Raw genomic sequence first — 21,085 nt, 5'->3', positions numbered from 1 at the left:
ACCAAAAGTGAGAGTAGAACATTTTGTGAAATTCAAAGCCTAGAAGGCAGTGTCTTTACTAATCCCAATTAAATCCTTGACTGTAGAAGGGCTTTAGGATATGGCAAGTGCGTGCCTGAGTCAGAACACATTGTGTTCTGAAGATATCCATGAGTCTGTGGGAAAATTGGGAGGTAAGACCGGTGCCTGTTAGGTCAGGGACACGTTTTTCTCCCCTAAAGTACTGGACCCTCACAAAATATTTTTTCTTAATTGTGGTATTACCAACAGACAGCTTTCTTATAATAATCATAAATCCCCATGACAGTTACTTGTGGTACAATACAGTTAGGATTTTTACTCTTCATCTGAAAAAGAAGTGCACTGGAAACAACTGAATTAAACCATGTAGGGACTTCATCAGTATCGATGGCAGAAGTATAGAAGATTTTTATTTTATATTTTATTTTAAACATATTTCTTCAATTACATGAAATTATACTCACAAAATTTGCTATATGGTGTTCCAGAGGACAATGTGCAATAAGGCAACTCCGAGTCTTTTTAGACGTGTATACCGATAGCCTGGACTAACAAGGATAGCCTAATACTGACCTTGCTGAAAATTATGATGGGAGGAGGGATAAGCTAAGATATGGTGTGTCTGATCAGAAACATGATGCTTCAGTAGATGTATTCCTAGGAAAGGTTTTAATCTTTGTAATTCTGGAATAAAAAATTTTATTGTAGAGTTAATCCTCACAATTTCTATCACCTTTCATGAACATCTGAAATTCAAGTAAAAGGATTATTGTGTTTTATCAAGAAAAGTAGTTTATCTGTCTAGGGAGACTTTTTTTTTTCTTTGATAGATTTTATTTGTTTGCTAATCATACTCAGAAATTTTTCTAATAGAGTATACGTACGTTTGAGATCCATAAACCAAGGATATGACAATGTACCATCTGACAAGATGGATGATTGAATTAGCTACTGATTTTTTAAAAGACTGAAAATAAACTGTGAGCAGCTGGCAATTTGCTAAGTTCAGCTACCAGGACAGTTTGAATTTTAATGTAATTTTCTTAAAGGTTCTGTTAAAGAGTCAGATTTTCCTAAATACTGTTAACTCACCTGATGATAAGATACAGATGATTCTCATTTCTTTTGAATGTAATTCTATGCTGCTATGTAGCAATGCATTACTTAATTAAGCATTAATAATTTCTTTTAGCGTTTTTTTTTTTAATTAAGGATCTTTTGGGGAGATTGATGTGAAGATCATTCATAATTTCAATACTATTAAAGGTGAATGCACATTTTTGTGAATTTATAGAGCAACAACTCTTGGAGTAGTATGGCATTTGTCCAAGCATTTAACTGAGGTTGATGATACAAATATATCTGAATGTAACCTATGGACCGTAATTGGATTTTTGATAGATAAAAAGCCTTCATCAATAAGCACCTTTTACAATGTCAGAAAGCAACACTGACTTAAATTGTTGATCTATAGCCAGATCTGATTTCTGACATTATTAATTGCACACTAATTCTTCTTTTTCTTGTAAAGATAAGAACATATTATATCTCACTTTAAAAATCGTCCTTTTGTGTGAAATCAACTGTGTTGAAAGGTTTATAACTCTATACAAAGCCCACATGGTATTAGAAAACAGATAAGTTGCATTAATGATAGTTTTTCAACTTAAAAACTTTGTGCAATAGCATGTTTTTCATGATGTTTTTATTTAAATTATAAAGGAATTGTTAATTTTTAACTATATGTTTAAATTCAGAACATATCACTTAACTGTGACTTGCCTCAGCAGTCAGAAGCAGTTATTACATTATCCTTACTTGCACATTTTAGAGTTTTGGAGACTTCCTAAGAGTGAATTTTAAATCTGTTACCTTGGGTCATTCTTATTGTGAGTTTAAAATTTTCTTTTCATATATTTTAGTGTATGTAAAACAAGTTCAATTAACATTAGTAATGTTAATGAGTAAAAAAATGGGTGAAGAAAAAAGTTAAAAGCTTAAAATAGTAAACAAGTTTTTGATTCTTTTTCTGTATTGTATTTATTTTGATATTTATTTACTATTTTGATTCTGATGTGTGATTGCATAGTATGAACGGTGCCAAAGTGAAACTCCCTGTCCTGGAGAGAATTGCAAATATGTGAACAGATAGGTCACCTTTCAAGCACTTTCCATTCTTGGTACCATCACAAAGCTACCAGTAAGAACGGTGATTTTTTTTTTTTTATCATGTTGGTATCTGTCAGCTATTCAGTGGAGTGAATCCATTTCTTCACAGAAGTTGTCAAATATCTATCAGATGGTGGTAACTTTTTTTCCCCGCTGCCAATCTGGACAGCTTTTAAGTGACAACCTAGAACTGACAGATGTAAATATGATTATTTAGGGACAACCTAAGCCAGCTACTATAATATAAAAAGCATAGAAATCTACTGAGGTTCAAACACAGGACTGAATGGAATACACTGTGGTTTGTAAAGCCAAATTTGGCTTCTTCTCATTGGAAGAAGTTTTTTTTCCCCCACAGAAAAGAAAAATCTTGCAAACCAGAATACACTTGGAGAACCCAAAGCATTGATTCATGGCAGTGTATGATGTGAGACAGTAGCTGGAAACTACGGCTGTCACAGAACTACAGAGAGTGTTCGTTACCAAGCCTGGTGGGAATTCAGATCTATACTGACTTTGGGTTTGTGGGTTTTTTCTCTTTTATTTCTATGTTAAGAAATGCAGTACTTTTGAAATAAATCAATCCTAGGAGTAAAATTTTTATAAGTAGATATTTAGGCAAATTTTTCTGCTTTTAGGCATATGCTGTAGGACTGGGAACATTTTGAAGTGAGAACAAATGAAGGGTGGAGCGCTCTTGCTCGTTCCAGTCAGTGATAACAGTCTACACAACACAGCTGTGTTGACTGTCCTCAGTCTCCAGCACGGCTGCAGAAGAACGGGGATTCCCAGTTGACCAGGCATTCTGCCACCATCCCTTACTGCCGACCTTCTCCAGTGGTATGAGAACTGAATAAGGAGGCAAGCTTTGAATGTCACACGACAGAAGTTGTTAGCAGATGAGCAAGTCTGCTGGCAAACCTTGTTAACACTATTAATTCAAATTGGAAACGTGACTGACCTGTGTCCTGTGTCCTTTACACTCAGAATGAGTGTAAGGTTTGACTGCTCATGTCAATTAACCTAAAGAAATGCCAGTAAGAGAGAGCAAAGCATTACCAAAAAGGGGATATAAAGTCTCCCTTCTTGAAAATGTATGAAATAATTCAATGGGAATTATATATGGAATTTATTGCATTTTCCCATTTCAGAATGTAGTGGGATTACTAATAGCTGATAAACTACATGAAAGCATGTTCTCAAAGATATTATGGCATCAAATGTCAACAGGTTAATCTATGAAGTTGCTGCCAATGTGTCGATTATATCTTTATAGTTCATTATTACATTTTAAAAATTATATACTTACATTTTCCTCCTTTTTTTCCCTCCATTTTTCCATGTCACTGTGCCATTGTAGATTCCTCTCTGTGTCTATTCCTCTTTTCCCACCTACTGTTTTGTTCTGCACCCATTCAGCTTCTTTCCATGTTCTTCCGTATGTACATTTCCTTAGTGTTTGTTCTATCCAGTGTGAAAAGAGAGGTCTTGTTTTCTGTCTGGACTTGGATTAATTCTTCGTACCTTTACTCTTGTAAGATGAATAACCAGACACACCAGTGTCACAAACTGAAAATGTAATATTTATATCCTAGTGAAAAAGGTTGAGTAACGGAATATTGAAGTTTCACATGCTTTTCACTCAGTTTTATTGAGAGTTTTGAAGTTTCTTTGTCCTTTTGTTCAACTATTATTTGACTACTTTTAGAGAGACAGATCATTAGATCACATTTACTGGTTTATATTATACAGAATAAATAATATGCAAGTATTACTAATTAATTGTTATTGTTAAGAGTCAGTTAAGCAATTACAAACTTTCTTTTACATCACATACCAGTGAGTAGGTAATATTTGAATCTTTACTGTGCTCTAAGATTTAACTGTTAAAAATAACAGTTAATGATTACATAGGATTCTGTGTTTTCCTTTTCTGACTATTTGTTGTGGCTATGTGCGCAAAAGGTCATTCTTCACTTCTAATCTCATTTAAGATGATGTCCATGATCTCAAGAAGATCATATGGATTTTAATACCTTGTTAATGAAAGCCTAAAAAACAGCTTCTGTTTCACTGCGTAGCTCTGAGGAAGAATATTTTTGGCAAAACGCTTACCTCTCCTTTCCAGTCAATGAACATATGTGTGGATGAGGAATTTTGTGACTTAGAGGCATGGAAAATGCTGACAGCTTGGCAGCAGCTTTGAGTTCTTCAATAAAATGATAACTATTTTTGTTCTGATCCAGGAAGCAGCATCTAAAACACTGCTCTGAATCTTGCATTTAAAGATCCTAAGAGCTCTAACTTTCCCTTTGTTTGGTGTAATGTATATAACAAATGTGACAATGTAATTACAAGCTCACAGGACATTTTGTGTAGTCTGCAACTTTAACCTGGAACAGAATAAATCGTCAATCAAGCTACTTAGAGCACGTCTTTACTGGTACAAAATGTGTTACCTTCTAGAGTTGTCACCATATTTTATCTATTAGACCAGTGAAAAGCATTTTATTATTGTTGTTCATTTGAAATGCTAATTAAAGGCATCAGAACAAAATAATTTGCTTCAGTTTGCTAGTCAAACTTCTTAATTAATATATAAAATATTATTTTACATAAAAATATAGTACTTTGCAGACAAGATGTATTCAGTTCACCTCGGTTGAAGATGGCACTGAAGATGAAGCTTTGTTTGGGTTTTTTGTGAGTTACATACAAAAAGTCACATACAAAAATACTAGAATGTATAGACTAGAGTGTACAAGTCAAGATTCTCTTCTTAACTAGATGGTCAACACAAGCTGGAGATGGAAATGAGGTGGAGTTAACAGGAAAAATACAGCTACCAGTGAAACCACAGCTGAGTTTTTCATGTTCATTTATGTCATCTCAGCTTAGACCACACATCAGAGTGTGGCCTATATTGGTTTATCCTGAATATATTGTCTGCAGCGTTACCTGTGGCTGAAATCTCCTGGCAGACAAAAGGTTTTCTAAGTGCAGTTTGTGGCCTAAAGTGAAATAACTTTGTGGACTGTAACCAAGTTTCTGGGAACTTCATTAAGAAAGTTGCTTCCTAGAAGGTGTGAGTTGAGAGCAGAGAAGGCTCTTCTGGTCCCTCTGAACAGTGCAGAAGCACATGTGGGAAACAGGATAGCCATATATTCCTCTACTACTGTGCTACACATTCATTCGTGGGTTACAATTATGAGTTGGTTTTTTTTTTCCAAGCATTTCAAATGTTAAAAAAAAAAGAAACTGAAACATTTGGCCATTTAGCAGCAAAATTATATACCTCTTTATTAAATTAAACATTTACAAGCATTAGCCAAATTAAATAAATGGCAAGTCTCGTTTTAGGCAATCCACTTTGTCTTGCAATCCAAAACATAGAACTAGTTTATGCTTGCTCTTTCTGCAGTTACAGAATTTATATTTGTCACAAATGTGAAAAGAATGCAACTGGATTTTCCCCTGAAATTCAGGAATATCAGTTTTCCAGAATTCTTATGTGGTAGCCCTACATCCTTTCTTTTCCTTTGTGTATATGAAAAAATAGCTCTGTAGAGATTTCATCTTCTGTCACTGGTATGTGTCTGATGAGAGACTTATTTGAATCTGACTGACACTGGCAATCTATGCTGCTTGTGCTGAAATATATGAACATATATAGATAAAATATATATGCAGACTTATGCTATGCAATATATATATAATGAAATGAGTATAAAATCTAGACCACATGTAGAGGGCATTAAAAACCTGTAAGTTCCATGTATTTGTATCTGGGCATATGATATATCTGCTACTAAGATTTTTTACTGCTAACCAAATTGACTAATACTAAATGATCTTTGGGAATAAAGTCAACAAGACAGACTAGGAAAAAAAGTCTTTTTTGTAAATTTTCATGTCTAAGACAGATACTAGCCTACAGTTTTTACAGAAGAAAATTTAGGATGAGCAATAAAAGGAAAAAAACAGGCAGCTTTAACTAATTCCATCTGTAACAACACCCTTTAACTCATTGATTACTATTTTAAAACCATAGCTCTGAGGTCAACAGGGGCTGTGTTTGTATTAGTTTTTTATTTTGAATCATGTCTGTGCTTTGAAATGAATTTCTGGATCATGTGCACTTATCATGCTTTGGTTCACATCACTGAGTGGTCTTGGAGTAGACAAGTTGTATTGCTTTTGGATGAAACTAAATTGGAAAATGTGCTACAGGAGTGCAGTTTATGTACTTCAGCATGTAGTGCTCAGTCTCCAGATGGGACCAATTTAGGACTAGTCCAAGTTAAGACCTCTGAAATGCATGTGTTGTGGACTAACTGTTAAACCCTGCAGTTCTGTTCTTATTGCATTGCCGTACCTGCTAGTGTACGTATAGCCAGTATGGTATGAATTGAACAAATGAATTTTTGTCTAAGACAGGACCTCTGCTTTTCTTCCAGACTGTCTTTTTCCCTTGCAGCATAGGTTTCATGGGATTTTCACATTCAGGAACTCACCAGTTTATTAAAACAAGAAAAATCAATGTAGGATGGTAGCACAGAAACAACTTATTGAAGTATGAATATAGATGTTATGGCAGAAAACATTAAATCTTACAAAACTTGATTTTTTTTTTGCCCCCCCTCCAGGAAAGAACGGTAACAATTAGAAGACAGACTGTAGGAGGATTTGGATTAAGTATAAAGGTAGGATGATTTTTTTTGTCTATTATTCCATGTTAAACAAAAAGTGTCCTTGTATATTTAATATTACTTTTAATGAGGAAAAACTATATTTTAGAGGACTAGAAACAATAAAGCAAACATGTTCTAGGATGTTAGATAGTGTCACGATGGGCAACCAGCAACTACAATGCCCTGTGGAATGGAAGGCAATGGAAAGATCATCCCCTTAAGATTCAAGCTGAGCGATATTGTAATAAGGTTTGATATAAAAGTTGAAAAGTGCAACTGCACAGACTCTACTTTTGTTCAACAGCACTCTTATTTAAGTGGTTGTTAACGAATGCTAAATTACAGTGGCAGGCACATGGAACAGCCAATAAGTTAATCATCAATTCTCCTTCAAAGAATATCACATTAATTCACTGCAATTCATTAGTAGGACAGAAAGTGTTATTGCTTTATCATATTGTTTGTTTTGCTGTAGATCAAGCAATGACAGCAATTTATCATCTTACCATATTTTTGCTTTCTTCAGTAAGATTTAAGAACATATGTAAATGTATGTGATCCTTTTTGAGGGAGGAACAGATGAGGGAGGAAAAAGGTTTAATCATTGTTGTCATCATAGCCTTTCTATAAATCTATATTGCTATGATCTTGAAAACCTTACCTTTGCTTTGAATCTCGGTGTAGACAACACAACTTTAACTTCTAAACACAGCAGTCCTCAACTTCAAGATGGCAATGGAAAAAGTGAAGTGTACTTCACATGAATGCAAAGAGGCTTAAATTATGCATATAAAGTGAGAGTATAGACTTTCCTGTGAACATCTGCTACTACTGACCTTATAAGTAGTGACTCAGAAGAGGGATTAATGTGCATTTGTGTTGTCATTGATAAGACTATTGCTGAATAGAAATACTAGTTTTTAAAATATGTCTTGGTACACTTGCTGTTATCTTGTTGACCCACTAAAGGCCTTTATTCAAGGAAAACTAATTACTATTTTGTGGCTAAAGTTTCTCATTAGTTTAGTCACAAGTTATTTAGTTTAGCCCACAAGTTATTTTCCTGCAATGTCATTATAGGTTACAGTTCACTGAATAACAATGAAGTAAGGTATGTCAGTGTAAAATCAAGTATATGGGTGAATGAGGTTTTGTTTAGCTGGTGCTAAGAAATAACTGGTTACAGTAAGGACTTTTGAGGTTTGGAAAGCAAATCTCATATAAAGTCATTAAAATTTATTTTTTAGTTATATGTTTTAATGGATGACATGGTTTTGCCGCAGCCGGCAGCTGAGCACCCCGCGGCCGCTCTCTCACCCCTCCCCGGCGGGATGGGGAGGAGAACAGGCAGACAAAGGCAAAGCCCGCGGGCTGGGGTACGGACCGGTTACTGGGACAGCAAAGGGAGAGGGAAACAGTCAACAGCAGTACTGATAATGGAATATACACAACGGGTGATAACAGAAAGCAATTTACTGATCCCACGACCAACTGACCAGATGCCCAGCCCATCCCAGAGCCACACTGTATCCGCCCCTGCCTGACTAGCCCCCTTTTATGGGAGCATGACGTCACATGGTATGGAACAGCCCCCTGGCCAGCTTGGCTCACCTGTCCTGGCTCCTTGGGAAATTAACTCTATCCTCGCCAGAACCAGGACAACAGGTTATCTTTTAGAATTAGAATTGCTGACAAGATCAAGATTACATTATTTAAGTATAAGTATTTAAGTATCATTATGTAAGTACATTGTATTGAAAAATATCATTGAGAAATATGAATTAAATACTGAATGTGCAGATGGTCTTTCTTAAATTAGTAGAGCAAGATATTAATTTTTTTGAGCAAGATATCCATTGTTCTGAAAAAAATTCTTGGAAGTTGCAAAAGTATTTAAAAGTGCCAAAACAAATTGTGAATTCAGCCTGGAAGGGAAATTATCTTTTTTTTTTTTTTTTTTTTAAATAAGGTCAACTATATCAAGTGTATTAGAAGCAACTGCAATTGAATTTACAAATAAATAAAGGCTTTAAATTAAACTTTTGTTTAAAAATATTTTCTTGGTTTATTTCATTGCATAGATATTTTGATAAAAATTAATCTAAGTAGTTGAAAGGTGAGGCTACATAAATTCAGGCATGGATAGACAATTTCATTTTTAATTTTTTGGAATAACTAACAATCAGATGATGGAATCCCTTCAACAGATGTCATTTAATACAAAAGAGATCTCTTTCAACAAAGGAAACTCAAACTTACTTGGACGGTATAGATTAGATAATGAAAATGGTGAGCAGAATTCTATGGTCTGGGATATTCTGTTGATGTGTATCAGGCTATATGATTTATTTTAAAAAAAATATTTATTTTTAAAAAAAATCAATGAACCTTGGACCTATTTTACTCAATCCCTTTATTAGTAATCCTGCATTCTCAAGAAGAAAGATTGACAAGCAACTGGATAGCCAAGACAATCTAAAACAAATTAGTAATTAATATAATCTGCTATTATAATTTTAAGCTAGTAGTAAGAAACAACTTAGAACTGGTACTTAAAGTAATGCTTTTTGCAGTTCTTTAGGCAAAGTTTATGAAGACTCCTGGAAATGGATTTTTTAGGTGTTCCTTGAAATCTCAATGTCAGTTCCAAATATTCTGAAAAGTGCCAGATTTCTGTTTTAAAAGGTACTATTCAGTCATGGTATGCTTCCTCTTGCAGATGAATAACAGTTCATTACTTTTTTTTTTACTTTTTGTTTTGTTTTGGAAGATTCCTGTACTTTAATAAAGGACTTATTATTATTTTTAAATAGAAAAGTCATTATTTTGTAATAATGCCTTAGAGATCCACATGTCACTCTGTAGGAGTTCCTCCTTGTTTCAGTAACTCTATCTCCCACAACCCCACGTGCTGCAGTAGTTCCTGTTCTCTTGCTACTCTCAGATTATTTAAAGATGAGGGTTATCTGAAGACTTATTTCTGATAGTGGTGTATGTCAGAGTATGCAGTTTATCTAGGATGTGAAGTTATACCAGTACATTGATTAATGAACCTTACTTTAAAATATTTGCTGCTGCTTTGATGTTAATTTTTCTAGATTTGACATTGAGCTCTAGGGTATTATCATGCCTTTTTTTTCCCCTGCTAATTAAAACACCCATTAGTTATCAGAAATCTCACATGATCAAGTCACCTTTTAACTGTCTCTGGAGTAAATTTGGGAAGTGTCTTATCCCACCTTAAGTATTCTGGACCATTGGATTTTTTTCCCTCCCCGACGAGCAGAAGGTCAAAATGTTAATAATTCTGAAATGAAACTGTCCAGTTATCTTTTGGTGACTTGTTTATGAACAGAACTCATCTTTTCTGTTATAACTCAGATGCTCCAACTGTATTTATAAAAATCAGAGATTCAGCTAAAAGTGCTTTAAAAAACTGCTTATGGGATTGATTTTTGCACAAGATCCCAACTTAAACTCTTCAAAAAATTGCTTATAATCCACTCTTTGCAGGTTTGAAAGAACAAAAACTATCTGTTTTGTATTTTGCTATACTTCATTTTACTGAAGTTAATGGTAAAAGTGTGATTAAATTTGAAGCAAAACTGATCTGCTTTACACTCTTCAGAAGGAATTATTTTCTAATTTCTGAATCCTCTTTAGAATCCTAAGTAATAAACCTCTGTGTGTGAAGGAATAGCCATGGAGTTAGATGTAGAAATTGATAAGTGTGGTGTAATATTTCAGTCATTTATCAAATCTCTGACAAGTTTGAGATGCAGAGATTTGACACAAGAAGCTGCTAAGCTATGACTTCTGAAAGAACATCATGTTTCTCAATAATTGGAGTGTAGTGTTCTTGTGGAGATGGGCAATAAAATTGATAGTTCATTAAATAAATTAAGGATTGCAGTTACAGTCTGACTCCTGGCTACCAGAACTTGGTACAGTGCCGTTTTCCTGCCAGAACTTGGTACAGTGCCGTTTTCCTGCCTCTGTTTTGATCATTCTTTTTAAATCATGAACAGCATCACAGATCTGCTGAGATTCAGTTTGACTTTTCAAAGTTTGACTCAATCAAAAAATCTGTAAAGCAAGCATGTGCACCTGTCCTGCTCACACTTATGCACATACTTAGATGATTCTCTTCCTCTTCATGCATTCTTTGATATTTTTTTATTAACACATTTTCTCTGTGTTTAAAATTGAAACAATAAAAAATAAAGTTAAAAGGCTATAAAGTTTTCATTAATACATGAATCATCTTGCTTTTAGTTTAAAAAAATTATATTTTCATCTTTAAAGGCTTGTGTGCTTCTGGAAATTGTTGAGTGCATTTTGGTAGTGGCATTTTGGTTTGAAGTATGCTATTCTATTGAAAAAAAAAAGTGTAAAAGTACCAATTAACATTGGCACAATTTTGTCCATATTGTTTAATTGCTAGCATGATTCTTGGCACAATTTTGGCTTACACCAACTAGTCTTCTTTAAGACAGTCCGTGATCACAGTTCAGAGCTTTACATGGACTGCTTCCAATAGACATGTATAAAGTCACCCTTTATCAGTTGGGAAGATAGTTTATCCTCATAGACATGAACCATATTATGCCAGTAGACCTTAAAGCTAAAACAAACAAATAGGCCCATTTTTGTTAGTGAAATAAATGTTGGCTTTTAGTATGAAATAAAAATGTCCCCTATGTTGTCTAAGTCTGAGGATGCTAAAGTCCAACAATTGCTCTAATTTTTATAGACTCTCTCTGTCTATCTAGAAAAGCAAAATAATAATTTTCTTACTATACTTGGAGCCAAACACAAAATGAGCATTTGTCAATAAAAGTTACTAGTTTCAGTTGCCCTATTTTTCATATGACTAAAACTTCAAAAAAAAACCCCTCGTACATAAAACCTGGGATAATAAAAAAAATCTTTAGAACTCTATCATGCGTCACTTTGAAAGGAGGTGTGGGTGACCTCCCACCAGTAAGGGCCAACATTCAGGACAGTGAGCTTCAAACAGCTGCCAGGGATTAGAACTTCCTCTGCCTCTTCTAGCAGGACCACCTCTGCAGATGGGCAGCTCTCTTTATTCCAGGCTCATCCTTACCTCCTTAAGGAAAAAGGACAAAGAAAATTTTACAAAGATGGTGTTACACTCTGGTAGAGGTCTGAGCCCTTAAGAATTCAACACCATTACTTGACATGTTTTTGTTCCCTTCTCTGGTCTGAGGTTATAACTACGTGTCCACAGCAGAGGGAGGGAAATTTTAAAACAATGGAAAAATGGCCATTGTTCCCAGAGGTTTCTCAACTAGAGTATCTCCTGAGCCTATAAAAACAGAATTTAGACATGCATACGCATTTTCTTCTACAGGACAGAGAATCAAGCATGGAGAGTGCAGGATGTAAGGCTGCAGTGTCAATCTGAAGTAGTATTCAAATGGTTCTTGCAAGAATATATAGAGCTTTTTTAGCTTGCTGCAAATTGTTAATGATGACTGGGTATAGATAGGTGGTCAACTATTTTCTTTTTCCCATATTGAATTTTTGTTTCTTAGAATATCAGGGAACACCTCCTACGACTAATTAAAAAGGAATCCTTTATACTGGGCAGACTGGGATGCAGTGAGAGGAAGTAATTTTCTTCAGTAGGATGTTTCTTCAAGTCTGCAGTGTAAATGGCTGTAGATAGATATAGTGAGTGAGAGAGGAATAATCATTGTGTGTGCATTGCAGGCTGGTGTAGTAATAACAGTAATTTCCTTCTCTACTGGAGAGCTAAGGAGGGAGGGAGGCCATTTTATTGAGAGAAAAGGACCTGTGGTAGCTATGCTGAACTTTAAACCCTGCACTCCTTTGCTGAGCTTCAAATGTCCTGGATAGTGCAATCTCTGAGTAACATTGGAGACTTAGGAAAGGAACTGACACAATTGCTTTTCTGTTTGATTTAAAAACTTGGAAGAAAATAAATGTGCATATGACTAAGGAAAAATCTGGAGGGTGTAGGTTAAGTCTTATAAATTTAGTGAGTTTGAACTGATTATCTTAAGTGAAGCCAACTTTTACTGTTGCTGTTCCTCTGGTGAAAATCATTGAAAGATATTAAACAGATTTTAATAGTACAATTCATTTAGTCTAAATAAATCTCTAACCCTGACTGAAGTCAAGGTAGCCTTATGGTCTTTGTGGAGCAAATACTCAGTGCATGCTACAGATATCAATTCTGTGCATGAAGATGCTCATCTCACGCAATGCCAATAGAACTTTTCTTGTAGACATATAATTGTTGTAATCTTCCTGAGATCCTTGTTAACTCAATGTTTTTAGGACCATTTGCATCAATAGCCACTAGCAGAAGGAATTTTAATCTTATTTAAAATTCTATGGTTTCACAGGAAATTAATCTTTATTCCATGACAGCAACAGCTGTTGAGTGCAGGAGTCTGTTCAGTTTCAAACAATTGGTTATTGCATGAAGAAGGGATATGTACTGTTCCTTAGACCATCAAAATACCCATGTCAATCCTTTCCACACTTTGACACTGGATGCCTGGACCTAAGAAAGCCATTGTTCCCAAAGAAAAATCTGGCTGCTGAAGAGTAAGCAAATCCTTAACCAGGATTCTTAGTGAAAATGACAGTGTGGCAGACTGTAATTTCTGATTATCTGAATTTGTACAGGTTACATACATGCTTACACTTTGATGCTCTCTACAGAGGAAAAAAATATTTGTGTCTCTGTGTACATTTGCCTTTCTCTTCCTTTGAGTTTCCTTTTTATTTAAGGTTTCTTTTTAATACTTTATTCTTAAGCACCATGAAAGTTTCCAGTCCCAATAGGATAAATCAAATGAAGCAACAGCATTGAATTGCTGTCGAACTGTTGAATTACTGTCCATCTTTCCTTTATTGCCCCTATTTATTGAACACCTACCGTTCCATTTCTTAAAGTTTCTTTTTCTGTTTCTTGTTACTTATCCCACTGCTTTGTTCACTCTTTGTGCTTGTGTGGCAGAGACGGAAACAAATAAAGGCTGCTTTTAAGATGAAAAGTCCAAACTTGCTTTTCTTGGGCTTTTGTTTACTTGTTTCCTACCAGCATGAAAACTACGTGGTCACAGTGTGGCTGCCATTGTAGCGTGATGGCCATTTTGCTTTTGTAAGACACAGTTTCATACGTTAAGCTCTCTAGAATTCACAGAAACGGATGTCAATTTTCTTCAAGTCTTGAGCTGATCATGGCAACTGAGAACTCCTTTATGAGAGACAATAAGGAATTAATCCCAATCAACTATTTATTAAAAAAAAAAAAGAGGAAATGTGCGATCAGTTATTTTCTGTGTCTGTCTGAAAACTGCAGTTAGAGCAAGGGTAAAATATAATTTTAAGTAAAAACATATTTCCAGTGACTGACGAGATTGCCATTTATTCTGTTTTCAGGGTGGAGCAGAACATAATATTCCAGTGGTCATTTCTAAGATTTCCAAAGAACAAAGAGGTGGGTGTCAGAGTAATACACTGTGTTTTGACATGCTCCTTAAAGCAAGGTGTGTTAAACCTTGACATTCTTCAGGAAGGGTTAAATAAATACTATTGGTGTACCATTTCTCTCTCCATGCCACGATCGATCTCTCTTGTCCTCAGAAAAAGGACATTTTTCTCTGAAAAAATACAGAACACATATTTGGAATATTTTGTAAACACTAACATATTTTTTTTTAAGTTCTTGTAAAACATTATTTTTAAGGAGAGAAGTAGGAAGATATTTAGAGAATGAAAATATTTTTAAAAATTAACAAAATTTAATGATTTTGTGTCTTTTATTTTCAAATGGTTATTGCCAGGAAACTGTAGCAGATCAAATGTTTGGCCATTAAAACATCGTAATACAAGAAGAGAACGCGTGTCTTTTTATACTGATTAGTAGGGTAGTGCTCAGACAGGGGTGAGTAATGGCAGAACCTTGGTAATACATCTGTGTTATTTCAGCATTAGATGCTGTGCTGTGTAAGCCTTTGCAGCAGCTCATACACAGCAAAACTGATACTGCATAAGGTCTTAACCATACTTATTTTTAGTGCATGCAGAGCTGGTGCTGAATCCCTGTATTGTTTTTAACTGGCAAAGTTTCTAAATAACTGGAATGATATAATATGTGCTAGGAAGATGGATAATGGTTAAACAGCTCATGAAGTGCGCAATGATGAGAGATGAAGGCTGTGAATCAATAGCAGTACAGTGTATTTAATATCTCTGTGTATACTTGTGTACGTTTGTGTAAGGTCAGAAACAAACTTGGAAGCATTTCCCTCTATCTGTAATGCCATAGTTCTAGGATGCTGCTTTGCACAACGAAAATATGACAGCATAAAAAAATCTCCTATTCACCCACACAGATAAAGAAAGGTACAGAGGAATCAGTGTATTGAGAACTGAAAGCCAACTCTGAAAGGTAGATGTGAAAGTTGCGTGTAGGCAGGCTATAAGGTAGCATGGAATGAGCCCCTAAGGAAGGCAGTAAGTTTAAACTTAAGCTATACTTGTGACTCCATTCATTTCAGTGTACATATAAGTATGTAATACATAATAATGTGACATAGATTACCTACACTAGCTATTAAAATGCTATTAAGCACCGCTGGAAAAATAAGAAATGTAGATTTAACTTTAACTGAGCACACAAAAGTGCACACTGTTTTATTTTATTTTTGTTGTTATTTTTTCGCTGCAGTAGCTGATGCATTATTTCTGACCTCAATACGTAGCTGAGATATAATCTACGTTACTGCTTTCACTAAAAATACTGCTGCTTTTTAGAGAGCTAGTTTTGAGGGAAATCTCTTGTGTAGGAGCCTACTGTCTTGTGGTGTAGAAAGTGTCGTGCCATGTGTCTGTACTAGGGATCTTTGATACAGAAAATGCTGTTTGACCCAGAGCCTGTACCTCAAAGCTCTGCAGGCTTGCTTCTGCCGTCCTCCCAATTGACTCCAGCTCTTTCTTCGGACCTTTAAAGAAGAATGTGACATTTAATGCAATATTTAAAACCAGTGATGCACACAAGGTGCTTAGGCTAGCACATTCAGTCGTATATGAAGTGTTAGAAGAAGAATATTGATATGCATTTATTTCAGAAAAAAAGTAATAAATCAGAATGTTTATCCTCCAATAATTTAAGCAACCTTTGTTACATCTAGATAGTAACAGTCCTTCAAACACGTACTTGAGTATCAGAATTTATGTCAGTATTGATTCCAGTTTTACAACTCATGCAAATAAGTAGTTTTGGGATCAAGTCCAATTCTAGTCTTTTCTAGACAGTGTCTACTGTGATGTTTTGGAATACTATAGATAAATAATCCCATATAGTCTGTTAACATTCCTTAGTTCTCATGTTAGGGATTATTTATTTCTTTGTGGACACTTAAATAATCTTTGTTATATTTCTTGTGTATTGATAAAGTGTATTATTTGCATTAGACAGCTCTGTAACACAACACAATATTTAAAAATTTCAATTGTAGAATTAAATTTTGTGATTTATAGATTTGTTTTAGAAATCAAATTCAGTTTGGCTGGTGATTTTCTACAATATATTGATTGTCTGGCTCTTCAGCATGTGAAGTGTTATTCAGCATAAATATTCCACTGATCTTGTCAAAGATGCATGATTTAAAGTATCTTTGATAAAAGCTTACAAGTTAAATTTGTTCTTCATAAGTAGCTCTGGAGCCTCCATGTTGCTTTTTCCTCAGGGTTTGTAAGCAATGATCTCTCACAGCCAAATAGGACCTAGTCCTGCAGTCATATTCTGTTCAGAAAAGTATGCCATACTTCACCATAATGGCCTGAAAGGTACTAGTGACTGATGGAAGATGTTTCATACTCTTCTACCTGGGCTGGGTAGACTCTTTCATGGGAACACGGATATGCTGGTATTTGGGGATTTAAAAAAAAAAAAAAAAATCCGTATCATTTATCTGGAAGTTTTGTGTTGGGGGTTTTTATTAGGGTTCTGTTTAAATTTTTAAAAGATTGTATAAAAAATTAAGTTAAATAGGAATACATGTACAAGAAATCTAGGATGTTATATACAGAATGAGTGAAAAATATGCTTTCATTTTTCAGCGGAACTTTCAGGTTTGCTCTTTATAGGAGATGCAATTCTACAGGTGAGTAAAATTGCAAGTACTTTTGTTTATATTTTTGTAGAAAAGTGAAATGAAATCTATACTTATGAAATGTAGAGTAAGTCTTCTCTTTATCTTTTTAATAACAGATTAATGGAATTAATGTGAGAAAATGCAGGCATGAAGAAGTGGTGAGCTTTTCTGTTTTTTAGTCTACTTTTTGTCTTTCGTAGTTATTGAGATGATAATGTACGCTGATACCAATGTGCTGGCATCAGTTGTATTATTGTTATTCCTAAACAAGTGTGTCTGTACCTTCTAGCATGGCAAGCAACTCAGATCTTTGTGCAATCGCTTCTTCGTAAGTTTGGTGTAATTGCTGTTCTTAGACAGGCTTTTCTGTATTACAGGTGATGATTATTTATTTATTCTGTGGTTTTTAGTTGTACATGTTCTGACTTTTCTTCTGGCTTATAGCTATCAAATTTCTGCAGTGCTACACCTTTCTGGCTGTGTGAGGTCATTTTAATGTCAAAAGCTGTAATTTGCACTATGTTGGAGATGTGTTGTTTGATTGGATTTAATTCTATTTAAAAATTGAAACAAAACTATTCATCTGTCTTTCATTCTCTGGCTGTTACTCCTGAGGGTGCTCTCCTCCTTCAGTTAAGCTGTTACCAGTACAGGTTTAAAACAACAGTGTAGTAAGGAGATTCCTTCTAGAGAAGCCATATGTATCTGAGAGCTCTATAGTAGGCCAGTTCCCTTGGAAGTCGGCTTTGCTAAAAGTATCACGTACTTTTGCTATATTTGACTTTTTGACTCTTTTTAAGTACTTTGAGAAGTAGGAAACCCTTTACTTAAGAAAAGAATGCCAGAAATAAGATTACCAAATAAATTATCTTTAAATCCTGTGTGGCTCCATAGATTTTTTTACCTGTATTTTTAAAATAATATAGCAATGTTATATCTGAAAGTTTACTTTTTAAAACTTTTGCCAATTCAAAGACGGTCTGTATTTCATACTGCATTCTGTTGTGTGATAGGTCATTGAACATATGCCATGCAGGTATAGAAAGCAAATAAGGATGAAGTTCTGATGAACAAGTTAGTGCAGGCTGAAAGATTAGATCACTGCACTATTCCTTCTCTCAGAGTGCTTTTGTGCACTGGTTTTGTGTTGGAAATTTGTGCTGCAAATCATGCTTCATTCTTCAGAGCCTTCGTCATACCACCTTCTGTATACACAGATTAATAGTCATATTTATAGCACTTTTAAGCTTTGGCTGTGCAGCAGTGGTTAAATATGTTTGGTTTAATATACATGAATATGGTAGATCAGATCTCTCTATGGGATTTAAATAGGCTATTGGACTTTCAAGACGCTAAAACTGGTAAGAACACCAGAATTTATTTTTTTTATGAGACAATCTCTTAACCACTACAATTATACATAAATCTGTTGGCTATTTATGATCAGGTTTAAATAGTTTCATGGGAAAAAAGAGGTTTTGGAAAAGCTGAAATATACAGATTGACATAGAGTAGCAAGTGTTATCATGTTAAATTTTGTTTTATACCTTGTTTGTCCAACATAACCTGTGTCTCAAACTCCTTATAGATAATCCTATCTGAATTAAAAAAAAAAAAAAGTGTATCTTACCAGTTTTGAATGTGCATTTGTGTATGTGCAAGTGTTGTAGGAGTTTTAAGAAGCAGAAAAATTTTAAATTTAAATCTTTATTTATTTAAATTAAATCTTTATCCTAACTAAGAATAATTCTTAAAAATTAATAGTACATACTGAGCAATATTTAAATAAGATAAATTGTCCATATTACATTTTATAAATTAAAATATGCAGAGGAGTTATAAAAATAAAATAAAAATCAAAGTAAATGAACTCTGATCTATTTTTTCAGAAACATTCGCTATCATACATTGTATATTTGTGGAGTAAATTTATTGTAAAGCCTGCTATAGTGATGATAGATATGGTTATGCATTGTGCATTAATCTGTGATTTTAGGCATAGTCCTGAGTAAAGGACAAGTACATCAGTTGGTCTGCCAGCAGGAGTTATAGGTGGGATTTTGTCTGCAGCATGCCCTTTGCAGTTTGAGTTGTTCTAACACTTCTCTCTTGCAGGGTCTTTATCAAATACACGATCTGTAGCTCTAATCTCAAGGTAATAGAGAAAATAGGAAGTATGTTGTTCACAGCAGGGAGCCGAAAAGTGGTGGAAAATTTTCAATCCTCATTGCATATAGGTACTTTTCAAATGGCTATGCAAGGTACATGAGCTCAGAGCTCGGTTTCTTTCTGATTTTTTTCTGTAACTAATTAGGACTTAGCAGTTATCATATTATGTGAGAATGTGTTAGTGTTTGGGGTTGTCTTAATGTCTTAGAAAATATTCATTGTAAACAGAGTGGAATTTTTTTCAGTGTGTAAAGCTGAAGATGCCCATAGAAAATTCAGACCTATATCTGCACTGTGCATCCTGTGAGTGTTCATTCTTTTTCTAGATCCAAAACTTCTTGCTGCTTGCAGAAACATTTTAAGCATATGTCATATCTTCATAGCTCTGCATTGAAAAGACCTGTGGCATAATAACTGCAGCTTATTGTACCATATTTATGATTAGTTAGCCCTGGTATTTCACCGTGCTTTACTGATAACTATACTATGCATATAAAATTATTTGAATTTCAAAATTAAGTAGTTTTATTAAATTAGTGCCATCTTTCATAGTAGGAAGAATCTTTCCTCAATATATAGTGAACTTAGTGGGCAGTCTGTTGTCTTTATTGATTTCCATTAGTTATTAGATCACGTGATATAGAATTCAGCGATGCACAGATCCTGTTACCCAAGAAATACACTATAATCTGAAGCCTGAATCTGACAAATAGGTAGGTAGGTAGGTAGGTAGGTAAGACTCTTACAAGGCTGGATAGGAAGGTTTAGTCAGTTCTTAGTGTACCTCAATAGAGGTGTCTACACAGTTCCTTTCTGGGTTTTTTTTTGTTTTTTGGTTTTTTTTTTTTTTCATTTTTATTTTTAGCTTTAGGTGAATCCCTTAATTTTGAGCTTAGTTGTCTGCTCATAGAAGGTGAGAATATTATTCAAATCATTAAAGCACATCATGAGTTTCTATCAGAGGCTGAATGTCAGCTTGTTGTTTGTCTTGGGTTGTAAAGACTCCCATCTGAGTACAGAATAACATTGCTTTGGTCTTAGTGCTCTCTTATGGTAAAATAAATACGTGCTCTCTGTAGTGAAATATCACCATTGGAGGAGGTTGAGGGAAAAAAATAATCTAGTAATTCTCTTAAAAAATATCTCTCAGCATGATACTGGCAATTTTACTCAAAAAATGCAATATGAACTTGAATGTAGAGGTAAGGACAGTCCATTATATCTGTTAATTTACGTGAGTTTGCACTCTTTCTGCTCTGTATTTATTAACTATTCTTTTTCCAGTAGACTCTCCTTTACATTTTACAACAAGACTTTTTAAAGGCTGAAATTAAGATTATGCATAGACAGACCTATGAGTTTTGGCTTCTGTCTAATTATTATGGTCCAAAAATGCATAACTTGTCAATCCACATGCCTAGTCTCACCCTGGATATGATTATTCATAAGGCTGGAAACTATATATTTGCAATTTGGAAGCTAATGTATTTGTAGCCCTTACTTCCATTTATTGTCCAAACATAAAACAAAGATAGATAGGCAATCACCAATGTAATGCTGTTCGTGTAGAACACGTGGACAGTTTTGGTGGTTCTGGGTCTAGCCACTATACCACTAACAATGGACAAAATTTTGGGAGAGAATGAGAGGCCCTGCCATGAGCTCCTTCCCTTGAACTACTATTGAGTGTCTCAGAGTAGGAGAGTATGAGTCAACTCAGTTGCATACTACCAAAAATCTTGTGTTGTATCTACTGTTCTTACTGTTTCCAGGGTTATGGTGCACCAAAGCATCTGGGGCCCATGGAGAAGGAGGAATGTCAGTCAAATGAACACTGATATGTTTAAGATTATGTCTCTGTTCTTAACGTTGTGA

The 21,085-nt window shown here is 34.7% G+C and overlaps 1 protein-coding gene across 6 annotated transcripts in view; it reads left to right on the top strand.

Annotated features, from left to right (window-relative positions):
• The window catches only part of SNTG1 (syntrophin gamma 1), a 365,935-nt gene that overhangs the window by 207,304 nt on the left and 137,546 nt on the right, over positions 1 to 21,085 (top strand). For 4 of the 6 annotated variants that reach the window (XM_075744109.1, XM_075744111.1, XM_075744112.1 and 1 more), the window contains 4 exons: positions 6,837 to 6,893; positions 14,322 to 14,379; positions 17,007 to 17,050; positions 17,158 to 17,199. In XM_075744109.1, the coding sequence (XP_075600224.1) occupies positions 6,837 to 6,893; positions 14,322 to 14,379; positions 17,007 to 17,050; positions 17,158 to 17,199 (201 nt within the window). The remainder of the gene's footprint in view (positions 1 to 6,836; positions 6,894 to 14,321; positions 14,380 to 17,006; positions 17,051 to 17,157; positions 17,200 to 21,085) is intronic. The other 2 variants (XM_075744114.1, XM_075744115.1) reach the window with 1 other exon arrangement.

The sequence above is a fragment of the Balearica regulorum genome, chromosome 2 (genome assembly GCF_011004875.1).
Source record: "Balearica regulorum gibbericeps isolate bBalReg1 chromosome 2, bBalReg1.pri, whole genome shotgun sequence".
In the NCBI taxonomy this organism is placed as follows: domain Eukaryota; kingdom Metazoa; phylum Chordata; class Aves; order Gruiformes; family Gruidae; genus Balearica; species Balearica regulorum.
Note: the sequence above shows the minus strand (reverse complement) of the source record. Positions and strands in the feature narration are given on the sequence as shown.